We start from the raw sequence: 25,482 nt of genomic DNA, 5'->3' as shown, positions 1-25,482 counted from the left end.
CTGTCACTCAAAGAGGCTGCTTGAGGTGAGTCTGTCACAGTCTGCAGCTATCAGGACTTACTTCACAGAAACTAAAGAGTGCAATGTCCTGTTGAAATCTAGGATGTGACATTCCCATACTCATCTGTGATTGGCAGCTGGAGAATGTAACTGTCAATCACTGTCTTGCCTGGGAAAGCTGCAATCCAGAATTAATTGCAGCTTTACGACTCCTGGATGCCATGTGCTGTAGCCTATTCAAGAGGTTGCTTTCCCTGCCACCTATTCCTGTTCATTGAGTAAATACATTTTGTTATTTTGCAAAACCTGTGAGTGCCTATTTTCTCTACCAACATTTAACTTGTTCAGCAGTGTACCCGAGCAGCTGGGTACACAATACCATGAGTGCCCTCATGTAGCACTTTTGCCTACTGTTTGAACGATACGCAGTTGTGTACCAGTGGCTTTATTGAGTGCCCAATCTGTAAGCAAGTACTGGTAACACCTATGGCAAGTGTGTTATCTGGAGTGAGTAAATGGAGCTAGTGCTTTAGTTTCCAAATACTGTAGTTGCTGACTGGTATTTAGATTTGTCCGTTCTATAATGCATTTATCCTTTATTCTTTTACACCTTTATCAAAGGAATATTCTACTTTTATTTAAATATTTATACAACAATTTTTCATTATTTCAGTCAGTAGACTGTAAGAGGAAGTTTGAGCGGTTTGGAAACCTCTGTACACTATCATTTCATCTAAGAAGAACTCCCATGCTAGTCACTTAAAACGGTCTCACAACCCACAACATTGTCACAGGACTAATGCAGCTACTAGAACATTGAACTACATGTTATAAAGCAATAAGGCACCTTAATGCAGAACGATTCCATTCACTGCATCCCATCACACGTCATTGCCGAAAGTGAAATATTTTGTGTTTATTTAACATTTATTTTTTTGTGTGGAAAATTATACTTTTTTTCTACCGAACGTACCGTTCAAGGCTCTATGACTTGCAGCACTTCACATGGGAGGTTATTCATTAAACTGGTTTGATTACCTTATATCCATAACTTTATTTCATGTAGTGCTTTTCTCTCAATGGGACTCAAAGCACTTAACAATTACAGTATAGTGCACTATAAGCAGCACATAAAATTGTTACTGACATGGTCTCTGCCCAGGTGTCAAGTATGTTTTTGGTGCATGAGTGACTTGCCTAAAGTCACAGGAAGCAGACACTGGGATTTGAACCAAGCTCCCCAGCTTCAAAATCAGTATCATTGCTATCAAAGTCAATGCCTTTACTCACTGAGCCACTGGTTCAGCTCAGGGCATTACTGCACAGAAACGCCCATTCAAACTAATAGGTGTTTCCATCAGAATGTATTGTATTGTATGTCTTTATTTATATAGCGCCATTAATGTACATAGCGCTTCACAGTAGTAATACATGGGGTAATCAAATAAATAACAGATAATATAAATAACAGATCATGGGAATAAGTGCTTTAGACATAAAAGTAACATTTCGGAAGAGGAGTCCCTGCCCCGAGGAGCTTACAGTCTAATTGGTAGGTAGAACGTACAGAGACAGTAGGAGGGAGTTCTGGTAAGTGCGTCTGCAGGGGGCCAAGCTTTATGTATCGTGTTCAGAATATCCACAGTGCTATTCATATGCTTCTTAAGGAAGTGTGTCTTAAGGTGGGTCTTAAAGGTGGATAGAGAGGGTGCTAGTCGGGTACTGAGGGGAAGGGCATTCCAGAGGTGTGGGGCAGAAAGTGAGAAAGGTTTAAGGTGGGAGAGGTCTTTAGATACAAAGGGGGTAGAAAGAAGACATCCTTGAGAAGAACGCAAGAGTCTGGATGGTGCATAACGAGAAATTAGGGCTGAGATGTAAGTAGTACCCAATCAGCAGTTCAATTAATAACCCCCAATGAGACAGAGCACGATTAATCTACTGCACCATGCATTCTTGCTAGTCACCACTCTGTTCAGCATACCTGCTTGTATGCTGTTTCGCTAAAAAAGGTCAACACAACTTGCACCAATAGTGCACAATCCACAAAAAGAAAGAACAATCATTTCTACACAGTAATAAAACAAACACAACGTTGCTATTTGTGTGAGAATGCATTTGCATGTCCCTTATCACAAGTAACAGTTCTAGTAGGCAGTATTGCAGCTGCTCTGTGCACTGGAGATAACTGCACATGAAGCCAGGCATTCCAGGCCACACTACATTATTGCATTCTCTTTCTGGCCTCGGCGCGCTGACGTCACGCGTGCATGGATCAGCTGTTCGCCGCGTGCGTTCCAGCAGGGCAGGCAGGTAGCGGTTGGCTCGCTGGGCTGCTGACGTATGGTGTAGCCTGGGGTAGGTAGGGGATGTCACTTCCGGAGCTGCCATTTTGCGGCTGGGGTTAACGGTTCCTGCGGGTCGGTGCCCGGGGGGAGCCGGGGGAAGGAGCTGCCCGTGACACACCGTCATGTCCGATTTCGACAGCAATCCGTTCGCGGACCCGGATTTGAATAATCCCTTCAAGGTGAGCGCTGTGCGTGTGATTATATATAATATGTCAATAGCCTTCCTGTGTGTATGTGAATTGTATTGAATGTACAGATACTGAATGTATATAGCTACAGACACATATACAACACGTATGTGTGTGTGTGTGTGTATATATATATATATATATATATATATATATATATATTATACACAAAGATTCAAGCCACTAACATTTCACAAACACTTCTCAAGTGTGTGTATGTATATATATATACACACACACACACACACACACACACACACACACACACACACACACACACACACACGAAAAGTACTTGTGAAATGTCAGTGGCTTGAATCTTTGTGTATAATATATAGTATTAAGAATATGTTCTTAAATTATTATTAATAATTAGCACATTGATGTTCAACCTTTTTTAATGGTTGGCTGATCAGGTTACATGCTGTTGTGTGTTATGTTAAAACATTTTCTATACATTAATTATTTTGTGAGGTCTCCTGTTTTAAAAGTGTTTTTATACAAGATTTGTATTCCCTGGATGTACTTGTCAGTACTATGCAGAGAGAGGGGTAGGAGCAGGTAGTTTACCAGTGGGCACCTGTGGGAGCTGCCACATTTTGCTATATGGTGTCACTTACTCCTGCTTCCATAACCTCTCATGTTACACCAAGACCCAACCTCACCCATTATTAATGACATGTTTTGGAAAGGGAGCATAGGACTGAAGAGAACTAACAGTTTATTGGATTAGCTATTGGTGATGGATATTTTCATAGAAAAAAAATCTGTTACAAGTGTAAACCACCTATTTTTATTTGAATCCCCTTTTATGTCTTATTGTTTATCTTCTGGTTGTTCTAAGGATAGTGTGTGTGTGTGTGTGTGTGTGTGTGTGTGTGTTAATAAAGCTGTTAATGTTGGAGGAAATACATGATCCTAATGTGTTGCCTAATGTAAAATCTGCCAAAATGTAACAATATTGCTACATAATAGAACAGTTGCTTTATTGAAGTGGGAGAGGCTCTTCTAGAGCCGTTCAAACACGGAAAATACATGGAACATCCCGTTGGCTTTAATGATCACTAGCACACTTTAAAAATAAACCCCATAGTATTGGGAGGGGAGAGGTATCTGTCTCAGGGAATCCCTTTGTGGTATCTACTAGTTTTTTTTCTTTTCGTTTATTCATCTGTCTTGATGGCAACAACTTTTGGTAGGTACAGAGAGAAGGAAGAAAGGGGGGGGGGGGTGTGAGGGGAAGCGATCTGTTAGTCTGGATATTTTGTGGAGTGGGAACATCCCCAGGAATTAGAATGCAGACTCCCATCGCAGTCTTTTGTAGGGCTACAATCGAATTAAGGATTTGTACCAGTTCATATTCACTTTACTAATTTTAATGACATTTATTTTTTTCGCATTTGGATTGCAGTTTGTACTACATTTTGGAGAAATACCAACAAACCATGTTTAATATTATAGAGGCGTGTACACAATGTCTTGGTTTATATCTGCAGTAATATTGCTCTTGTTGCTTGAACATTTATTGCACCAAACAATTTCTACAGCTTAAGAGTACAAACCCTTTCAGCACTCGGCTCCCTTCCCACAGCGGTTACTTTGAAAAACTATATAAAATACTTACAATTATTTCTTTCCTTAAGAAACCCATCCCTGCAATTAGATCACATTAGTCCTTTTAACTCTTTCTCTCGGAGGAACCTGCAGTACATTGCAGGGTACATCCTACAGGAGGCACTAATAGCAAAGACGGAGGGGTTAGCCCTCAGGGTATAGGTGTAAGGGTTAAGTCTCACTGCCTATGTGCAAATTGGCTGGAAGTAGGGAACAAGTGGGGGGCTACTGCTCCCCTCCCCCATTTGAGTATACATTTTTACGTGTTAAAATCAGTAATATACATACATTTCCGTATGTACAGCACCCCACCCCCAAAAATATCCTGCATATACAGGGTTAAAATGAGACTGAAGCAAATCTAAAAATCTCACAAACTGTTACTAAAGTTTAGCCTTTACATTATTATACTTACAAATGTACCTATGCATAATATAACATCTGAACTAATCAATCTGCTGTACTGTTTAATTTTCTTCCTTGGCTTTGTTTATAGTACCATAGTCAACTAGAATTGACAGTTGCTAGTTTTGTTCCCAAAGGTACCATCTTCTCTTCAGTGTAGTCAAATAAGATTACTATTGCACAGCAGATTATACAGGCAGTCCACGGTTATCCCGCGGAATCCGTTCTGGAAGTACTCTTGGATAGTGAAACAGTTGTAACGGGAGTCCCATGTTAGTGGTGGTGAGCGTTGGATAACGCATTCCGGCATTAAAAACCAGCCCATAGGGTTGCATTGTAAAGCGTTGGATATGCCATTCGTTGTAAAGTGAAACGTTGGATAGCGAGGGCTACCTGTACCAGCACTTTCCTTACTGCAGTCTTCTTCCTGTATACCTGGCATAAAGTGCAGTGTGTTTTTTTTTTTTTTTCTTTTTAAGTATGTATTCTGGGGTGCACTGTAAACTAATCTGGCAGCAAAGAGTTTAAAGAAGCAGCACACTGTAACTTCCTGAGATACAGAGCCCTGTAAAGCAATGCTAAATTAAAGTGGTCACCAGGGATTACCATATAAACCACAGAAGCTAAACAAAAAATATGAATAACTATTTTTATGCTTTGAGAACAGGGCTACATCATGTTGACAATTAGGAGGGGCTTTCTGTGTAATGTTCGTATCCCCAATGTTGCTGTGACTGACCCATTGTCAGCTGATGGTCCCTGCAGTTCATCCCGTTAGATGTGTCCCTGAATTGAAGTTATTACCTTGCAGCACGTGATGGTATCGGATTATTTATTGTCATCTGGTATAAATCTGATTGTAAGTAATAGGTCAGCTAAAAGTGTGCAAAGTCGCTCAGACAGGCTGCACAGAGAGAGAACTACATAAATACAGGGGAAAAGGCTGTCGGTTACTTAAACTGCTGTCATTCAGAGAGATGGAACTAAACCCTTTGCTGGAGCCCACCAACCCGTGGTATGCAAAGCTATGAACAATTGCATGTTTTATTTTGTAAAACCCTTATTCTTCATGCTCTTACACAATCTTTTGAAGCACAGGTGTCAAAAAATGAACTGCATTTGGTGATTGTTGACTGTTTTAATACATTTTAAACTCCTTGTGTGCCATCAGATAACATTTAGTTAAGTTTCTTCTTTATACCTGTGCATTCACTTGATACTCTTGTGTACAGAGATGGTGGGTAATATTGTAATGGATTAAATTACTGTGTACACAATTAAAGTGTGACTTAATAGCTCCTGTTCTTCCAGTTTTTCCGCTAGAGTACTGGTAATAAGAGAACACTCTCCAAATGTATATTGCTTCTAAAAGCGTAGCTTTTTAATCAGTAAAATATCTGTTCTTACCAGTAGGATGGTTGTTGGTGAATATAGACAATTGTAAATGTCAGTCTGTGCCCTACTAGCTGTGCAGCTGTAAGCATTGGAAAAATGCTTTGTGATCAAAGCAAAACAGTCCTATACAGTCCTTTTCTAGGGAAAAGGGTGTCTGGATCCTAAGCAACTAAATATGAATTGATGTCTAAACAATAAATATATCTAAACAATAATTCTTTTTTTGATCTAGTGTTTCATGTTGCCTTTCATTAAAAAAAAGCATGGTGCAATACAAAACAAATATTGCGCTCAACTGCAACTTGAATGTATTACAACAAAGCATTTACCCAAAGAAATAGATGGTATACACCTGTTTGCTGCCGGTGGGCTGCAACACATTGCAAAGCAATGCAGTACAATTATAGCCACAGACCCCACTTACCGTTTACCATGCTCTTTATCCTCTCTATCCAGAGAACGATAAATACAGAAATGGCTGCCTTTGAGGAAAGCTCTCCTTTCACTTAGTAACATCAGTTTTAGGATGTTGGATGCAGACCTAGAGTATCTCGGGGCTACTTTCATGTTCTGTTTTCTCATAGGAATTCATGAGCTGCTGATTCAGGTTGCTTCTGTTGCCATAAGCTGTCTCTGTGCTTAGCACAGGTGAGCGCAAACCTTTTACCCTGCGCCCCCCTACCGGCAGTCATTTCACCCCCGCACCCCCACTTACCTTGGCTCCGGCGTCGACGTCACATGACCTCGCGGTGTCATTTGATGCCCCCGCGGTGTCATTTGATGCCCCCGCAGGCAGTGTCACACACCACTGGCTCAGCACATTTAGGCCTAAGTTTTAAATGCATAACTCTATATTAAAGCATTTTGTCATCATTCTTTTTTTGTGACTTTTCCCCCACATAGTAAGAGGTTCCAGTATATTTGTTGAAGTTCAGCAACTTCAAATGAATAGATGACTTCTAGAAATATATCAAAAGGGCATGTGCGTGTTGCCACTTCTGTGAGATGTTTTGGCTGTAGTATATGTGAGTAAACACTGCTTTTCCTCAAAGCAGCCAGTAATAATACCTTTATATAGTGATTGCTGCACCAGCCGATTAACAAGGATTTTCTTTTTGCCTTGATATTTTTTCCTGTTCTGTATTACGTATACATGTAAATGTAAATTCTTTAGGGAAATTGATATAACAAAAAAAAATGTCTGCTTTTGACTCTCATACTGGCTAGCTGTTACATAAGTATCACATTATTTCTAAAGAGATAGTAGTTTGTGCTGCGGAAGGCAGGGGTAGTTGTAATGTAAGACTCATAACTGTACTAAAATGCTGCATTTGTCTCGTATTAACCCAACTTGTGTGTTAAAAATTAGGAATTAAAGGGACCGTAATTGCACAACTTTGTAGTGTCTAAGTTTCAGGGTGAGTTAGTTCTTTGGAGTTTGGTTCATTCCTTTGTTTGAAGTTTGGCTCGCCTGGAAAATGCAGTCACCTGTCACTTGGATTTGCCTCTTACATTTTTTTTTTTTTTTTTAAATTTCCCTTGGTCAGGCCGGCACAATTCAAGTCCTCGAGTCATACTGAGCCACTAATTGAGCCAGCTGTGCTGCAGTAGGGATATCCTGAAAACCTGGCCTGTTTGCGGCCCTCGAGGACTGGAGTTTTGCTTGCCTGCCCTTGGTGAATCAATGTAAGATGTCAAATGGGTAGAAAGTTTATTGGTGGCATGGGGCATTGGATCTATACATATTTACTTTGCTAGAGGAGTTAAGGAGCCGTAAGCATATTGAATTTGCGGGTGTAATTTAGCGTAATTTCTCCCAAAGTCTGCTTTACACAGGCACTATTTGAGTAGAAAGTTAGGCGTGTTTTCCACCTTTAGGCATATGGCACCATTGCCCCTCCTGAAGCATTCTCAGATGTAGTGCAGAGCAAATTAGGCTGCGCTTATAGTACTGGCAACTAACCAGTTACCATAGCAAGTACATGCAGTCCGTTGCGGATGCCCATAGTGGGCGCGACCGCGGTGGCGCAACGGAGCAATCGCTGGTAGTCGTAGGATTTTTACTTTTTCGGCGATCGCCGCGTAGCGTCGGCAGCATGTGAGCGGTTCAGCCAATGAGAACGAACCACTCACGGCCACGCCCTCTGGTCTCCTGCACCAGAGTGCATGAACCGCTATTGCGACGGCTGCCGTCATACGGTCGCATTGCCGTAGCCCTTAGTGTAAGAGTAGCCTTAACCTTCAGGCGAGGCTGTCTAACCCATCTAACCCATTACTTTCCAAAGTTTAAAGGCGGTCAAGTAAAGGATGTTGTAAGATAAGATGCCCATGCTTATTGTCCGACAAAATGAATGACTGGTGTTTTACTCTTTTACATGTTACTAAAAAGAGGGTAAAGACAACTGAGTTAAAAAGTTCATCCTTTGGACTCCTGTGCCACCTATTTATTGAGTTTATCCAAAGGAATGACATGCAAAAACTGCAAATGAATGCAGTCTGACCGGCAATCTGACAACATCCCGTGGCTTGTCTGGTATATGACGTACAAAAATAATAGCAATATTAAAGCTTGCTTCTAAAACCCTGAATCAAACCCTGCTTTGCTTTTTATGTTTAATCCAGTTTCTTTCATGTTTCCCATCATCCCATACTTGTTACAGCTCGTGAGATCCCTGTTGTAAAGAATAGGGGCTTACACTTAAAGGAGCAGTCACTCCTAGGACCATACTGAACAAAAACAGCGAGTGATCTGTTTATTAGGTTTAAACCAGGTGATTTTTATTTTTCTTAAAAATATCTCTGAAATATCTGTAATCATTGCCCAAGGTTTATGATTTGTTTTTTTTCCCTCCCTTATCTGTCTTAATTCTAGTTCCCTTTCCTACATGGATTTGTAACAAGAGGCATGCTTTCTTTGGGGGGAGGGGGTAGTGGAGTAAAGTAAACCAGGTCGAGCCATCCCCTTTGTAAATGAAGAAGAATCAAAATGTTCAAATTCGGGGTTACAGCATAGCCTGTGATTGATTTTGATCCTATGTTGGAATACATCCTTACACTGACTTTCATGAGATATCTAATCTGCGTATTCACTACATCAGGGGTGGCCAACTCGGTCCTTAAGAATCACCAACAGTCAGGTTTTCAGGATATATCTGCCTCAGCACCGGTGGCGCAGTCGTAATGACTGAGCCACTGATTTGAGCTACCTGTGCTGAAGCAGGGATGTCCTTTAAACCTCACATGTTGGTGGCTGTTAAGGACTGGAGTTGGCCACTCCTCTACTACAAGCTCTGTAAACTTTCTCTATTTTAGAAAGCGTTTCAAAAACGTAATCTCATTCTCCTGTTGAGTACAAGCATGAGTGATTTCCTTTTTCTTTGCTTTAGAGGGTTAACACATGTTGGCAAAATTAGATGCCCAACTGGTGCTCTGTACTTATCATCCTCCTCCTGTCTTCCTTTTCAGGATCCTTCAGTTACACAGGTGACGAGAAACACACCACCCGGATTAGAAGAATATAATCCATTCTCAGATTCCAAAAACGTAAGATTTTAATAGTTAATAAGTGTAATTAAAGTTGTGCTGTTAGGTTGTGTTAAGATTGAAGAGCCTGTTTTTTTGTTATTTTTTTAAATGTTACACCTCTTACCATCAGTTGAATGATTGTGTGTACAGTATCACATGATCTCATGGACCAATGTTTCACCTTGTTACTTTAATATAGCTTGCAAAATGAGACATTATATCACCTGGGCAGGATATCTTTATCACTGCTGGAACTTAATATGCTATACTTTTATATTAATACATATACATTTTAGTCCTCAAAGCTCCTACTTATTTAGAGAAAATATCCGATCTAGTTCCAGATCTGAGTTGTGTGAGAAACTGCTATGGAGCAGTAGTTGGTTGTCAAGTCTGTGCAATTAAGGGACTGTACTTTGTTTTATTTATTATTTTTTAATTCATTTCTTTGTTTACAGCACAGAGACAATGCTTGAACCCAAATAATGAGGCGGAAGTTGGGTGTAGTTGTAGTTATTATTGCTTATGGCACAAACTATAGATTTGTATACATTGCCCACTGCAAAGCATTGTGCATAAAGAAGGTAGCTTCCTATTGGTCCATAAGGCCAGGTCCCCGCTGGCTACTGCAGCGCCCGCTGTGGCAGACGCTGCAGGGACATGAGCTTCCCCACAATGGGGCCGGGGCCACTGCTAGGGGGGGCCGCCCCGCTGCGCCGCGCCGACAAACTCCTGCTCTCAAAGAAAATTGCGATCAGGACTCGCAACGGAGTGCTAGGCAACGCCCCCGGCGGTTCAGCCAATGAGGGCGAACCTGCCAGGTGACGTCTCGGTCGCGACCCCAGTGTCTTTCCCCCTGCAGCTCACTGTAGACCGGGGGACTCGGCTGCATGTGCAGCGCAGGCACTGGGGCCGTAGCTTAAGGCCGCACTTATAGTCCTGGCGATGCAACTTGCGTCAAAACAAATGTATTGAATCCGTAGCGTGCGCTTATAGTAGGAGCGGCGCGACGGTATGGTCGCAAGGACTATAAGTGTGGCCTAAGACTGCCTGCTGGCTGTTTTGACTTCCCTAGTGAGAGCAGAAACACTGGCAACTAAACCAAATCAGTCAAATATGAAAGAGTAAGTGAGATGACACATTTTGTTTACACCATCTCTTTTAGTTGTATAATTTCCCTTCCCCATCTACAGATCGCTATGATATTTACTAAACTATAGCAACCCCAAGCAGCACCATTCAAGAAACTTACAATACATAAAGCACAATATAAATAGCACTGTTTAATGAATAAAGAGCATATTTTTGTTTTTACACTATTAAAGTTTATCATTAGATTTAAATAAAACAGTGCTAGGCGCTTGGTCAAAATAGCAACTGAACTTTTACTAGTAACATATTAAAAAAAATATTAACAATTAAGTTTGTGCTCTAGTTAGAAGGGTTTGTATAGTTTAGTATGTGCAGTGGAATTAAACAGTGTGACTTGAAAGCATAATATTGACTGAAGCCTACATATGAAATGGCAGGACACATACCTGTATTTTCATACAAAGAAGTTCTAATTCTCTTGTGGATGTTGCTGTATAAATCTTTTATCTGACACTATTAAATGGCCCTCTTTATTATTGCTAAAATAAGCTGTCATAAATTTTCCATTGGTTTGATTTTCTTGATATGAAAAATGGTTTATTGAAGCAGAATGTTTTGATAAATCCCCACGCTTATCAAAATTAAATACTGCAGCAAAGATGTTCTACTTAAGGCATTTTGACTGATTTCATGATATCGTGCTTTGCTTGTGATGAAGAAAATGGCATGAAGCAGTTTTGGAGCTTGCCTATAGAAGTGACTGTTTTTAAGTGAATGTTTAGGGCTTAATTGCATATAAGATTACGAGGAGTTATTTTAAACACTGGGCTAGTGGCTCTTAAAGTTTCTGTACTGCTTAGCAGCTCAACCTTGATCTTCAGCAATGAAAAACCACTTGACCATGTAACGCCACCTTTATGAATGTAAATATTGTTTTTATAATGTGTGGTGTTTTGTAACAGTTCTGGAAATGTAATATGTTTTATAAATGTAATATGCCCTCTTCGAGCATGGTTGTCGGCTCATACTTAACTGAGGAGACAAGGCTCGGGGCTGACGTTCAGGCAACGTTTAGAAATTCTCAATCAAAACAGAAGCCACAATTAAAAAAATAAAAATAAAACAAAATAAAGGGCAAAGAAAACAAAAAGGATAAATACAATATTTCTCCAAAACAGAAAAAAAAATGGCTACATTTCACAATCAATTCTCACAGCAAAACGGGTGCAATAAAATATTAGTTGCTATTCATAAATAAAAAAATGATGTAATTTCTTTAACAACCCTGCAAATTAATATACAAGTAACATAATAAAACAGTGATACGAAAAAGATCACTAAAGCACACTGTAAGAGGCAGGTGCAGACGTACACACAAGGAGACTGTTTTGGGGAAATTAAAACATGGCTTTATTTAGCCTGTCCCTTTAAACAGTAGTTTAAGGCAAAACATATATACAAAAGAAACAAAACACCTCTCCCTTGTAAGGGCTTACTTCCCCAGTCCCTATCTGCAAGACTGGGAGAAAAAGTGCCTTACCAGCCTATCACCCCAAAGTCTCAAGCAGTACCTGAAAGCAGGTGGCCCTTCATGTCAGTGGTGTCCGGGTGTCTTGTTCTCAGCACAGCCTTTGTGCTCAAGACAGTATCTCCTCTGTCAGCACAGTTGCGAATGTGCTAAGGAGTCTCTGGGTCTGTTCCCAGTAGGTTTTTTTTTTTACCCTTGTCTTGTAATGGAGGCGTCGATGGCAACAGGGCGCGTCTTTCCTGGATGTCTGTAATGTGCAGCACGCCATTCCACCACCACTGGGGCTCAGTCCTCACGCACCCAAACAGGCAAGGGTGCACAGCGATAACATTAGTGCCAGCTGGACTAGGTCGCCCAGCAAGCGTCACGGACCCGATGGTAGTGGGGAATATGCGCATCCAAAAAGCGACCAAATCGAGTTGTGTAGCTCCTGGCAAGAGAGACAGGTAGTCTTGAGTTCATCCAGAGAATACTTGTCTCGACGGGAGCTACCCAACTTGACTTGGTCGCTTTTTGGATGCGCATATTCCCCACCATCATCTGCTCTGGGACTCTTTCAGAGCTACCTAGTTCAGCTGGCACAGACGTTATCGCTGTGCATCCTTGCATGTTCGGGTGCATGAGGACTGAGCACTAGTGGTGGTGGAATGGCGTGCTGCGCATTACAGACATCCAGGCGCGACGCGTCCTGTTGCCATCTACGCCTCTGCCTCACTCTGTGGAAGTGACTTTGTGACAGCCGTTCTTGGTGCCCCTGTGACTACAGATGATGAACCTGATTTTTATTTATATTTTGTATGTGCGTTTTATACTTCCATATTCCTTTAATTTTAATACACTAAAAGCTGAGCGCTTTGCTTTTTTTTTTTTTTTTTTTGGTATTTATAATAAAACGGTGTTGAACATGTCTGTACACGTCAAACTTCAAAACAGCTCCATCTTAATAGAAAATATTATATACATAAACAGATCTCTATGGAGCGTTGTTATACCTGAGCTGTTGCTTTTGTGTTGGACCTGCAACTCACAAATAGGACATGTTCTTTAATTACGATGAGAGGGCTTTAGAAGTAAGCATTGGGTTTATCAGCTATAAATATTGATTTAGACCAACAATGTAAAGTTGTTCTTAAAACCAGTAACATTTTCATTGGAAGAAAGAGCATACTTATACTCTGTATCTAGATGAGGCCGGAATTAAAATCTCGTTTAGTGCTTTAAATGTGGCCTTATTCAGGAATTTGCTACTCATTTGGTAACGGACGGAAGGGTTCTAAGACGAACGCGTATATCTTTGACTAGAGGAAGACTAGATTTGGTCTCCTAGATTAATTTTTTTTTTATATTGTCTTTGTATTAGTTACATTATTGTTAAGGGATAGCAGTTTAATTTAACAAGTTGTTCAGATAAATTATGACTTAAGCAAATCTTTCCGTAGAAATATGCCTAAATTAAAGGATCCTGACCAACTCGGCCTCTATTAGGGGTTTTATTTCGTCCACATGTTCAGATTTAACCTTGATTCAACCCCACTATCCTTTTCTAAATGTTAATGTATGCATATGTGGAAGGCAAAGCTTGGTCAGGAGTTGACGGAGGAGGAAGGAAGCTTCATGTGGGAGGTGGCCAATATGACCTAGTTATCTATGGTTATTAAAGAAAATGCTTTTAAAATATTATGTAGGTGGTACCACATACTATCCCGACTCCATGCTATTTTCATCTCGCCTTCCATTTTATGCTGGAGGGGATGTGAAGGCATTGGATCTATGGTACATCTGGTGACTTTTCCCAGGGACTAGGGTTTTTGTAAACACATTTGTCAAAGCAGAAGAGAACTAATGGGGCTGTTGTCCCCTTGGACCCTTTTTCTGGGGCACAAATTCAAATATTTGTTTCCCTCCAGGTTGGCTGTGCATCTGTTGGTAGCAGCCAGGTGTTGCTACATGTATGTAGCTTTTTTCCAACTAGCAGCTATGCAAGACGTGCTGTCCCCTGCGCTGAGGATAGTGTGTTCCGCGATCATTGCAGCGGGGGGTTCATGCTTCACAATGGGACCCCGCAGTGCTAATCCTTCAGTGTCGTGACCGCCTCGACACCGAAGATGTGGAGTCTTGCTACTGTACATCTGTACCTCTCCCACAATTGCTGAATGGCGAATTAGAGCTTGGGAAGTAATGAATATGCACAGACTAACTGAGAGACACCATCACATGGTTTTGACTTGCACACAAAGCTGAACATTACAAAAGGTTGGGTCCTCTTACTTTTTGTGATTTTTGTTGGGTACTCAACTGTTGTACTTCCATTTACTTCTTCCTTTGTTGTGCAACTCTTATTTCCTTGTTTGCCTCTACTCCCAAAATGTCACCACCTGTACATCTCGCTCCCTTTTTTCTGTCTCCCTGCATTGTGCTTGAACTTCATAAATAAAGTAAAAAAATAAATAATACTTGTATGTGATCTGCTTCCTGCAGTTCTCCCTTACAGGCAGGGAGCAGTAGAGCTTAACCAGTCTAAAATCGTATTGTACTTATATTCGTATAGCTCCAGGGGAGGAAATGTAAAAGAAGAGGCAGGCATTTAGATTCTTTAAGTCAGGAGGGACGGAGTCATCGTATCAGAATTTATAAGGAATGTTACAAATTGTAAAAGGGCAATCAAATTAGCAAAAATGGACAATGAAAAAAGGATTACAATAGAAAGTAAGAACAACCTTAAAAAGTTCTTTAAGTACCTTAATAACAAAAAAATTAGGAAATAAAGTTTAGGACCCTTTTCAGTGTGAGATGGGCAGGCAGATTGTTGGAGATAAAGGAAAAACAGTATTAAAAAAATTATTTGCCTCTGTTTACCAGGGAAGAAACAATTTCAATAGTAGTGACGCAGGAGGAAGCCACAACCTCCATATTAATGAACGATTGGTTAACTGAGGAAGAAGTGCATAGGCAGCTTGAAAAAATTAAAGTAAATAGGGCACTTGGCCCCGATGGTATATGTCACGGTAGCTAGTGATAGGTTATAATATACACAAAATATCTGGGTTGAATTGAACACGGCTTAGATATAATAAATATTGTTTATTCCTTAAAGGAGAACACACGATGATACAAATAACAGACAAGAAATAGCACTTAGGGTTTGGACAATGAAGCAATCAGGTACAGGATTGTCAATTCATTCAGCAATACAGGTTCAAATGAAGACATCACGAAAAGACACTGGGTATAGGGCTTACACTCGTTTATATGGAGTTTCAGCCCCATACCCTAACACTGGGTGCCTAAAAGTCTACCAGCCTTGTATCTGGTCAGGAAACCCTTTTGTATGTTAGTGTGAATTATGGCACTTACAGACCACTCAGGCTCTGCGTTTCTCCGCCCTATTGTACACAATCAGAGTGGTCAAGTCTTTGATCAGGGGGGCTGTTGTAGACAAAGGGTCGCCCTCCTGAACATTAACATAAAGCAGAGCCAGTAAATTTCCCGGGCTTTTATATCAGCCTTGCAAAACAGTATATTCTTTAATATCTACACATTAAAATAATCCGTTCTGTGGGTCTGAGCAGGCTGAAATTTGCCAGATCCTCATGCCGGAGGACCCTTGCCATAGTGGCCACATATCAGCCTTCCACGACCCCCAGAACAGGAGATACAAAAAACAAGTTAAAATCCCCTATTAACTTTAATGCAGGATTCTCCGCTATAAGCTAACATAAATCACTGCATTTCACTCTTCCATTGAAATCAATGGGCTCCGCCGCTATAGACTTTCAATGGAGCAACTTCACCATTGTAGTCCATGGGGAAATCACAATTTTCACATTTATCCATACTCCGTCTGGTTGATCGGAGAGGGCTGGAAATGGCCATGCTGTCATGCCGGAGCAGTGACTACATGCGACCAAAATCCCAGCCCTCTGGTACTCGCAGAACCGGAGATATAGGTTTACACTTTATACACATTTGGACTTGGCCGTTTCAAAGCCACGCGGCTTTCTCCGCCATTACGGTCAATGGTAGGACCCTCCTGGCCGGCGCGACCCTTTCTCGTCGGCATTTCTCCGCCATTACTGGTCGGACTCTGTTGGGGTCAAGTGAGGGGGTTCCTAACATCTAGGGGCAGAATTTTATCTCTAGGTGTCCTAGAACAGAAGTTCCCACGCCAATTGGCCGTGAACTTGACCGAGGCCCTTGTTCCCACGCCAATGGCGCGATCAAAGCTCTTTTGTGACAATGTTTCCGCTCTTGCTGTTTTGTCGTCTCCGGAGGTCGGCTTCCAGGAATCCCCATTGAAATGGATGGCTCCATTGACTTTCAATGGAGAACCGCCGCTCCTCCTCTCGAGCGCCACCTGCAGGTCTTCTACGGAAACGGGCCCAAATCGCCCGAATCTCCATAGGATTGTATTGAACCCCAATGGCGACCTATGGAGAAACTGCAAAGGCGGGAAAAGGGATAAAGGGCCATAAACACAGAATTAACTTTAACCCTTTCCCTCTCGCATAGATCCCAGTGTATGTGTTGGTGCAGACACTGGAATGGGAACCATACATATTCACAGGGGGATACACAGTTGGTGCTGAAGCAGGGGCATAACTACAGTACTGGACATCATTCTAGTTAAACCCTCGCCACCCAGGTGAGAGCCGGGGGTGTCCAAATGGGATGTAACCCCTTTAATACCGGGCCAAACCCCCTCTCCCATGACAGTATACATCCAAGAGTTCTCAAGGCGTTAAGTTTAGTAATGGCTAAACCATTACATTTAATATTCAAGGACTCAATTTCCACAGGCTCAGTACCACAAGATTGGCATAAAGCAGATGTGGTGCCTATATTTAAAAGGGGAGCTAGATCACAACCGGGGAATTATAGACCTGTAAGCCTAACTTCAATAGTGGGGAAACTACTTAAAGGTTTAATATGGTATAATATTCAGGAATACCTAATGGAAAATAAAATTATTAGTAATAGTCAGGATGGATTTATGAAAAATAGATCATGCCAAATTAACCTTATTTGTTCTTTGAGGAGGTAAGTAGGAATTTAGACCAGAAATGCAGTTGATGTGGTCTACTTAGATTTTGCAAAGGCTTTTGAGAAGGTTCCACACAAGGTTGGTGTACAAAATAAAAACAGTAAAAACATATGCACCTGGATTCAAAACTGGCTGGAGGACAGACAAGAGAGGGTTGTCATAAATGGAACTTTTTCACGTTGGGCTAGTGGAGTACCTCAGGGACCGGTACTGGGACCCTTGCTTTTTAACTTGTTTGTTAATGACCTTGAGGTTGGCATCGAGAGCAAAGTCTCCATCTTTGCTGATGAAACTAAATCGTGTAAGGTAGTAGAATCCGAGCAGGATGTAATTTCTCTTCAGAAGGACTTGGAGAGACTGTAAACTTGGGCAGGTAAATGGCATATGAGATTTAATGCAGATAAATGTAAGGTTATGCATTTGGGAAGCAAGAATAAACAGGCAACTTAAAATTAAATGGGGTAGATTGGGAGAATTCTTGATGGAGAAGGATTTAGGAGTGCTTGTAGACAGCAGGCTTAGCAATAGCGGCCAAAGTCATGCAGTAGCTGCAAAGGCAAACAAGATCTTATCTTGCATTAAACGGGCAATGAATGGAAGTAAACATAATTATGCCACTTTACAAAGCATTCAAAATTCCTGTTTTTTGTGTATATACAGCGGAACCCCTTTATAACTCGGTGTCTCTGCAGCTCTCTCCTCTCTGCAGCTTAGTTAAGTTTAATAGTCAATGACCTCACACCAGAGAATCCCTACTAGTGTATGAAGGGTTATGGGTTCGATTTCCATATGGTATAATTTCTAAATCAGTATTTTATATAATTTATAAATTATACATTATAAATAAAATAATAATTTTACCATGCAGGACACACACACACACACACAGTCACACACACACAGTCACACACACACACACAGTCACACACACACACACAGTCACACACACACACAGTCACACACACACACAGTCACACACACACACAGTCACACACACACACAGTCACACACACACACACACAGTCACACACACACACACACAGTCACACACACACACAGTCACACACACACAGTCACACACACACACACACACAGACACACTCACACACACACACAGTCACACACACACAGTCACACACACACAGTCACACACACACAGTCACACACACACAGTCACACACACACACAGTCACACACACACACAGTCACACACACACACAGTCACACACACACACAGTCACACACACACACAGTCACACACACACACAGTCACACACACACACACACAGTCACACACACACACACACAGTCACACACACACACACACAGTCACACACACACACACACAGTCACACACACACACACAGTCACACACACACACACAGTCACACACACACACACAGTCACACACACACACACAGTCACACACACACAGTCACACACACACAGTCACACACACACAGTCACACAGTATAGTAGTGGGTAATACTTTACTGCATTCCTTTTTAATGTATTAATCTTCCTCAAGTTGCTATAGCAGCCATTTAAGAAGCCACAACACTTCCTCTCTTGAAATATGCAGCCATATTGCATGCTCTGGGAAGCAGGATCTTAATCGATCGGCAGCTTAGATAATTGCATTAGATAATGGCAAGGACACACTGCACTTATTAAAGCACACACCATTGGGCAAGAGGAAATACCCCTTTTTAAATGATAAAACACCCAGTCTAAATGATAGGGAAGCTATTATATCTCAGTGCTTTAACTTTATTGAAACCCCTAAATTAGACTGCAACTTTAAAGGTATGGTTTAACTTAAAACCAAAGTGGTGTCATTTCCTTTTATTTTTTTTTGCATGGATTTATTAAGCATTAACATAAGTGTAATTATTTTTTTTTTAATGCTTTTGTTTTCAATAGAGATGTCCAGGAATAAGATTTTATCTTACATTTAACTCCACTGTAAACGTGATCAAATGCATGCATTTCCTGCCTGTCAGAGGGCCAGCCAGGAAAGGGACTACAACATGCCCTTAATGTAAATAAATCCAAAGTCTCCATTCACATTACTAACAAACTTGTACAAATAAAATATGTAAACATACTGTTTTAAATGCCTGGTATCAACAACCTGGTTACTGGCACTAACTCATTGAATGTCCTTTGTGGGACATCAGCTTTAAGTGAATATAGTGGACATGACTGTTGTGTATTCCTGCTAACCCATCCCCATCCCCATCATTGTCTACATCAGCGATGCACAAAGTGGGGAGCGCACCCCCCAGGGGGGACGGGAGAATTTCCAGGGGGGCGTGGTGGCTACAGAGATCCTGTGCTCTTCCCCCAAGGCACTTAAATGAAGTGTGGGAGGACAGCGTGAGGCCTCTTACCTGATCTTTGGTGACATGTCGCCATGGTAACCGGTTTCACGTGATGTCACGTTGCCATGGTAATGTGACGTTACATGACCCTTGACGCTGGAGGAGAGGGGGCGCAAGTTAAAAACTTTGCGCACCCCTGGTCTACATTTGTGTCCTCTTCCATGAATGGACAGCAAGCCAAATTCTGTCACAGGTTACATATTGTAGAAGAATAGACTAGAAAAAAATAAATAAAGGCCTATACATTTTAACTCCAAACGTCTATGCAGGGTTTTGAATGGAACACCTTTTCAGGCTGTCCCAGGTGTTTTGACTTCTGGAAGCCACCTTCAATGGAACAGGTGGAGGTTTTTCTTGATTCAAGTCAAGGTTCTGCCTCTGCTTCTTCTGATGTGTGCAGTATTTGTTAATGCTTGTAGCATTTCTTACAAAACATTAAAAAAATAAATAAAAATATTTTTTTTCATAGCCTCCACCAGCAAAAGTGAAAATGGCGAACACTGCACCTAGCACACAACCAGCTATAATGAATCCGACAGAAGAGCCGCCAGCATACACTCAAATTGCAAAGGTTAGTGGAAATTACTTTTTCACGGTGCACAGTGCAGCAATGGCTTCAAAAGGTACATATAGGTATACATTTATATTACTCTTTACTTACGCTTGTGTGGTGTACAGCAAATACAAAACAACAATTGTGAGCATCTTCACATCTCAGACAGGTCTGCAACGCTGCTTTTCACCATTTTCTCTTCGCATACAGGGCTTACACTACGGCTTGGGATTCTGGGAAATGGCATGCAAATGGTCACCTTTTTGCTTTTTCTCAATTTTAACATGGCTTATGCCTGCTGTATTACACAGCCTTTCTGCAGAGGATTGGTTAAAAAAAGTGCATGTCATTACCCATAATCCCTGGCTGCAGTGGAAGCACTGTAGGCTAACCGCTAATGAGGAAAAGCAGGGTGTACGGTGGAGGGGGTTTGTATGGTTATATCCACTTCCAGCTTCACATTGCAAAGCCAGTATAACCATCCTCACGCTGGTGAGACCCAAAAGGTCAAAACAGCGGTCTGTGAGTAGGTTTACTGGCCATGCACTTCTTTAACCCAGGCTGTGCTGAAAAGCTGTGTAATGCAGCAGGCATAAGCTTATGTTAAAATGGACGTGACGTAAAGGGTGCTCATTTGTACGGTTTTGCTATGTCTTTGGGTTTAATGTGGTTTTCTAAATGTAGACTTTGTTTTTTCCTTTTTTTAGGAGCATGCTTTAGCCCAGGCTGAGCTCCTGAAACGGCAGGAAGAATTAGAAAAAAAAGCAGCAGAGCTAGATCGCAGGGAGCGTGAAATGCAGAGCCTCAATCAGTCAGGCGGTAGGTAACTATATCGATCTAAAGTCCTATTCCATTTTTCTTCTACACTCATTCCATGTCCATAAAGCTCCCTGGGTATAGTCTGTGCTCGTGGTAGAAGTCTGCATACTATTTACTCTCGTCCAATAGTAAAATAATTTCTGCTTTCTCTTGTTGCTTGCTGGTCTCCAACGGGTTGTCCTTTCATAATTGAATTATAGAATGTCAAAACGTCCATTTTTACACACAACTTTTTGGGGGATTTTTAAATACATTGAAGGCACATCTGTAAGCTAAACTACGAGGTGTTTTTGAAACTTCTTTGTTTTCCAGGAAGAAAAAATAACTGGCCTCCCCTACCTGGAAACTTCCCGGTTGGGCCGTGTTTTTACCAGGATTTCTCCGTTGACATCCCTGTTGAGTTCCAGAAGACTGTAAAGATTATGTACAACCTATGGATGTGTGAGTTTTTGAGTTTTTCACTGCAGGCATTTCCTTTGGACATGTAAAAATAATTCCAAAGGATATGTATTACTGAAGACGTAGTTCATAGGGCTGCCTTCTGTTTACCAAGTTGCTAGTTTATTGATTTATAAAAGTGTTTTACCAGGAAGTAATACATTGAGAGTTAACTCTAGTTTTCAAGTATGTCCTGGGCACAGAGTTCTAAAAATACATGGTTACATTAAAAGAACAGGGTTATACAGTCGATTCACAGACATTTCATGCACAGATAGTTGGAAAATTGGGTACAGGGGATAAAGGGCTTGTGTGTTTGAAATAGAGCAGCTTTAACATCAGTAAACGGCTCACACCCTTTGGCTGCCCTTCGGCTGCGCCAAAGGCTGTCTGCCTTTGGGGCAACGCAGATGTACACTGGGGCGGTTGAGATTCAATGCCGCTGTGAACACTGACGTTCTTTGTGTCCTCTTGGCTCATTAACATTCCAGTGGGTGGGGTTGACATTCCACGGCCGTGCAGGGCGGTGACGTCACACAGTGTCAATATCGCAGGGCGTAGTGATGTCATACAGCTCAGACATTGCATGGCACAGTGACTTCATGGAGCGAACACGGTACTGAACTGTGATATCATTTATGGTGATATGATGTCAGACGTTCTCACGTAGGTGGCACTGTGCCAGAAACATCAGCCATTTAGCACCGTGATATTACTTTGACGTCAGAGACCCAACTTACCCCTCGCTAGAGTTTGGACCAGAGAGAGAACCAGTGGCTGTTTCATACATTTAGAGTTCCTTTAGGGGGTGGGGGGTCAGACTAATTGTAATATCCTTGTCTTAGGTTCTTACTTTAAAGGCGTTTGCTTTTCATTATGATAATTCTAACCCTGGTATTAAAATTTTCCTATTGATAAATTCAAAGTTGTTGTAGGCCAAGATGTTGTTTCTGCAAAGTTTTTATTAGCTCACCATAATTTAAAATCTGCCCCATTTGTGTTGTGTAAATCCCATTTGCTGCTTCAGGGGCTTGGCCATCCAGCAAGAGAAAAGAGGTAATCTAAGCCGCTTGACACATATATCTATTTTATTTTTCTAAACTTATGCAGCATTTGATTACCTTATATTGAAAACTAATTGCCTAAACTGTCGATCTATTTGTTCTCCCGTGATCGATCAGTAAAATCCTTCTTCACGGTTCACTAAATGGCTGCTTTTCAGTTTCAATCAATCAATCAATCCATCAGTCCATGAGTCCATCACTCAGCTACAATGTATTTTTATATCAGCAAGATAACATTATCTGTTACAGTTTGCATCTCAAACTGCTGGGAATATTGACAACAAATTATGACAAAATGGAAAGTGTTGCAAATATCATTGCACTGCTGGGGATGTGGGCTAAAACCTGCTATAGAAATCAAAGGACGCTCAGTATATTAAAACTCCCTAAAAATGGCATTGAGTTGAATTTTAAAATAAAAAGGGTGCTACGTATTATCTAATATTACAGAACTGGTTTGTTTAAAAAAATAAAAAATAAAACACATGTAGGATATTGCTTGGATTGCTGAAAAAAAAATTCTGGAGGCTAGTATTTGTGCCATTACATTTTGAAAAACCACAACATTTATTGATTGTACGTTTGTGCTCCTAGTTCTGCTTTTCTAGAAGTTTAAATTATTTTCATCTAGACTTGACTGGAGATATAGATTTCCTCTTCTTTTTTTTTTTTTTTAAATTAATGGCAACACCAACTATACAGGTTAACTGCCCAGGGAAACAACGGCTCAAAATATAATGCCAGTGTGCGTGTTTTATTAAGGAATCTCTTATTTTGTTTATTTGAATTATATTGCAGAATGTTGTACTGCAAGTCCTTCTGGCAGTGGATGGATTACAGGCTTGTATGTCAGTCAGAAAAAGCTATCCTGTTTTTTCTTTTACCTTCCACAGTCCATACGGTCACCCTGTTTGTAAATATCTTTGGCTGTCTGGCTTGGTTCTGTCTTGATGCGGGCCGAGGAGTTGATTTTGGACTGGCCATCCTGTGGTTCTTGCTTTTCACACCATGCTCATTTGTCTGCTGGTACAGACCACTCTACGGAGCCTTCAGGTAATCCCAATTGTATTCTGTGTATCTGCTCATTGTCGGGGCTTCTAGCCTTCTTTGGATATGGCATTTCTTTTGCGCTATGTGTAGTTTGTATAAGCTCTGGTGTCGCTACATTTATAGTCTTCAGTTTTGAAACTATAAATCAAACACACACACTCCTCGTGATTAGCTGAGTTTCTACCGCAAAAAAAATCATCTCGGATCTGCAAAGCTTTGAAAAATATCAAAGCTTTATAGAAAATAAAATGTATGGGTTTTGACCGAAATAGGCAATGTAACAATGGTAAATATATTGTTTGTATATTTTTTTACACTATATATGGGATATTTAAGAATAATACCTGCACAGTTCTTTAATAGAAAGTGTCATTCAAAAGTGCAGTTGAGAACAGAAAAGCTAGCATATTCAGCACGCTTACAAATAAATATTTTACAGAATAGGGAAAGGCAAGTAATTGCCATATTGTTAAGAAGTGATATCAACATAATAATAATTCTAAAACATTGCACATTAGCACTAACCTACAATAGTCCTAAAAACACACAATATCCCAGAAAGCTCAAGAACTCCAAAACCCACCACGTCATTTATAAAGGATATATATTGTGTCAAACAGGAGAGCTACCAAGCATGGTCAAATGCATACAACAAAAGACAAAAATGCCCAACTCAAGTATTGCAGTATGTATTTTGTCGCATTGGATGTAGCGTTGGGCATTTTTGTCTTTTGTTGTATACAATAGTCATACTTGCAGTGAATTATTTATAATAATTCTCGTGGCTGAATTTCAAACGTTTTTGTTATGTTATTTCTGCGTTTTACTTTCATGAATTTGGCCTAAAGCAAAGCGCTTTTTGCAAAAATGTATGGAAGTGCAGCAAAAATTCTAATGCTCCCATGAGCCTGTGTGTTTTTATTGAATAGCCACCAAAGGATGATTACTTAATAAATGATGTACAAAGCTACATAGATGTTTCCGTCTAGACAGAAACCGTTTTCAGCATTGATATTGTGGAACTAACTACCCCCTGTTTATTTCCAGGAGCGACAGTTCTTTCAGGTTCTTTGTATTTTTCTTTGTGTACATCTGTCAGTTTGCTGTGCATGTGCTTCAGGCAGCAGGATTTCAAGGATGGGGAAACTGGTAAGTCCCGATCTGTTTAACACGTCAACAGAAAATGGTATGTTTACAGCAGCTGCAGAACAGTGATTGTATGCAACTTTGGCGCAAGGATGTGCTACATTTACGAGACACTTGCATTTTCAGCCTTGTTGGGTAACACTGAGCATTAGTCTCAATGTCGGCAGCTGTTCTGTAGAAAAGTGAATTATCAGTGTTATTTTGTGCAAAACGAGCATGTTGAAGCATGTTGCAGCATATGTTGATAGAGTATCTTTGTTCACTTTCTCTCCTTCACTCCAAACTCCTCCTTGCAAGATATGGGGGCAGCCGTCAAAAAGCATGTACCCTCACAGGGACTGCCACCACACTGGCAAGACTAAAGGAGCGTCTGCCTTGGATATTATGGTCTCCGATGGTAGACTGATTATATATTTTATTTATAAAATATTTGACCAGGAAGTAATACATTGAGTTACCTCTCGTTTTCAAGTATGTCCTGGGCACAGAGTTATGATGACAAAGACATGGTTGCAAGTACATAGTTAGTAAGTGAACAGGGTATACATTATATACAAGACAGTGCATGCACAGTTAAAGATAATATATGTTATAGGCGTATGTAACAGTTACTGACCAGATTAAAATGTGAGACAGCTTTTCGTTTTGAAAGAATATAGACTGGTGGCGGCGGTGAGAGTCTCCGGTAGATGGTTTCAGTTGTGGGGTACACAGTAAGAGGAGTGGCCGGATACTTAGTTGAACCCTGGGACCATGAACAGTTTTTTTTTCTGAGTCAGATCTCAGATAGGTGCTGCATTTGTGTAGGGGTGAGGAGCTTGTTCAGATAGGCGGGTAGCTTACCCAGAAAGTATTTGAAGTCAAGACAGGAGAGATGAACTTTGCGCCTAGACAC

The 25,482-nt window shown here is 40.9% G+C and overlaps 1 protein-coding gene across 4 annotated transcripts in view; it reads left to right on the top strand.

Moving 5' to 3' along the window:
• Positions 1-2,344: 2,344 nt before the first annotated feature.
• The window catches only part of SCAMP1 (secretory carrier membrane protein 1), a 34,770-nt gene continuing 11,632 nt past the window's right edge, over positions 2,345-25,482 (top strand). The window contains exons 1-8 of one of the 4 annotated variants that reach the window (XM_075590970.1): positions 2,359-2,524; positions 8,608-8,718; positions 9,413-9,490; positions 19,987-20,088; positions 20,778-20,889; positions 21,202-21,330; positions 23,285-23,444; positions 24,489-24,590. In XM_075590970.1, the coding sequence (XP_075447085.1) occupies positions 20,008-20,088; positions 20,778-20,889; positions 21,202-21,330; positions 23,285-23,444; positions 24,489-24,590 (584 nt within the window). In that variant the 5' untranslated portion in view covers positions 2,359-2,524; positions 8,608-8,718; positions 9,413-9,490; positions 19,987-20,007. Of the gene's footprint in view, positions 2,534-5,494; positions 5,568-8,607; positions 8,719-9,412; positions 9,491-19,986; positions 20,089-20,777; positions 20,890-21,201; positions 21,331-23,284; positions 23,445-24,488; positions 24,591-25,482 lie in introns of those variants that run through there. The other 3 variants (XM_075590950.1, XM_075590961.1, XM_075590981.1) reach the window with 3 other exon arrangements.

The sequence above is a fragment of the Ascaphus truei genome, chromosome 1 (genome assembly GCF_040206685.1).
Source record: "Ascaphus truei isolate aAscTru1 chromosome 1, aAscTru1.hap1, whole genome shotgun sequence".
NCBI classification, from domain to species: Eukaryota; Metazoa; Chordata; class Amphibia; order Anura; family Ascaphidae; genus Ascaphus; species Ascaphus truei.
This window is presented reverse-complemented; position numbering and strand designations above follow the sequence as displayed.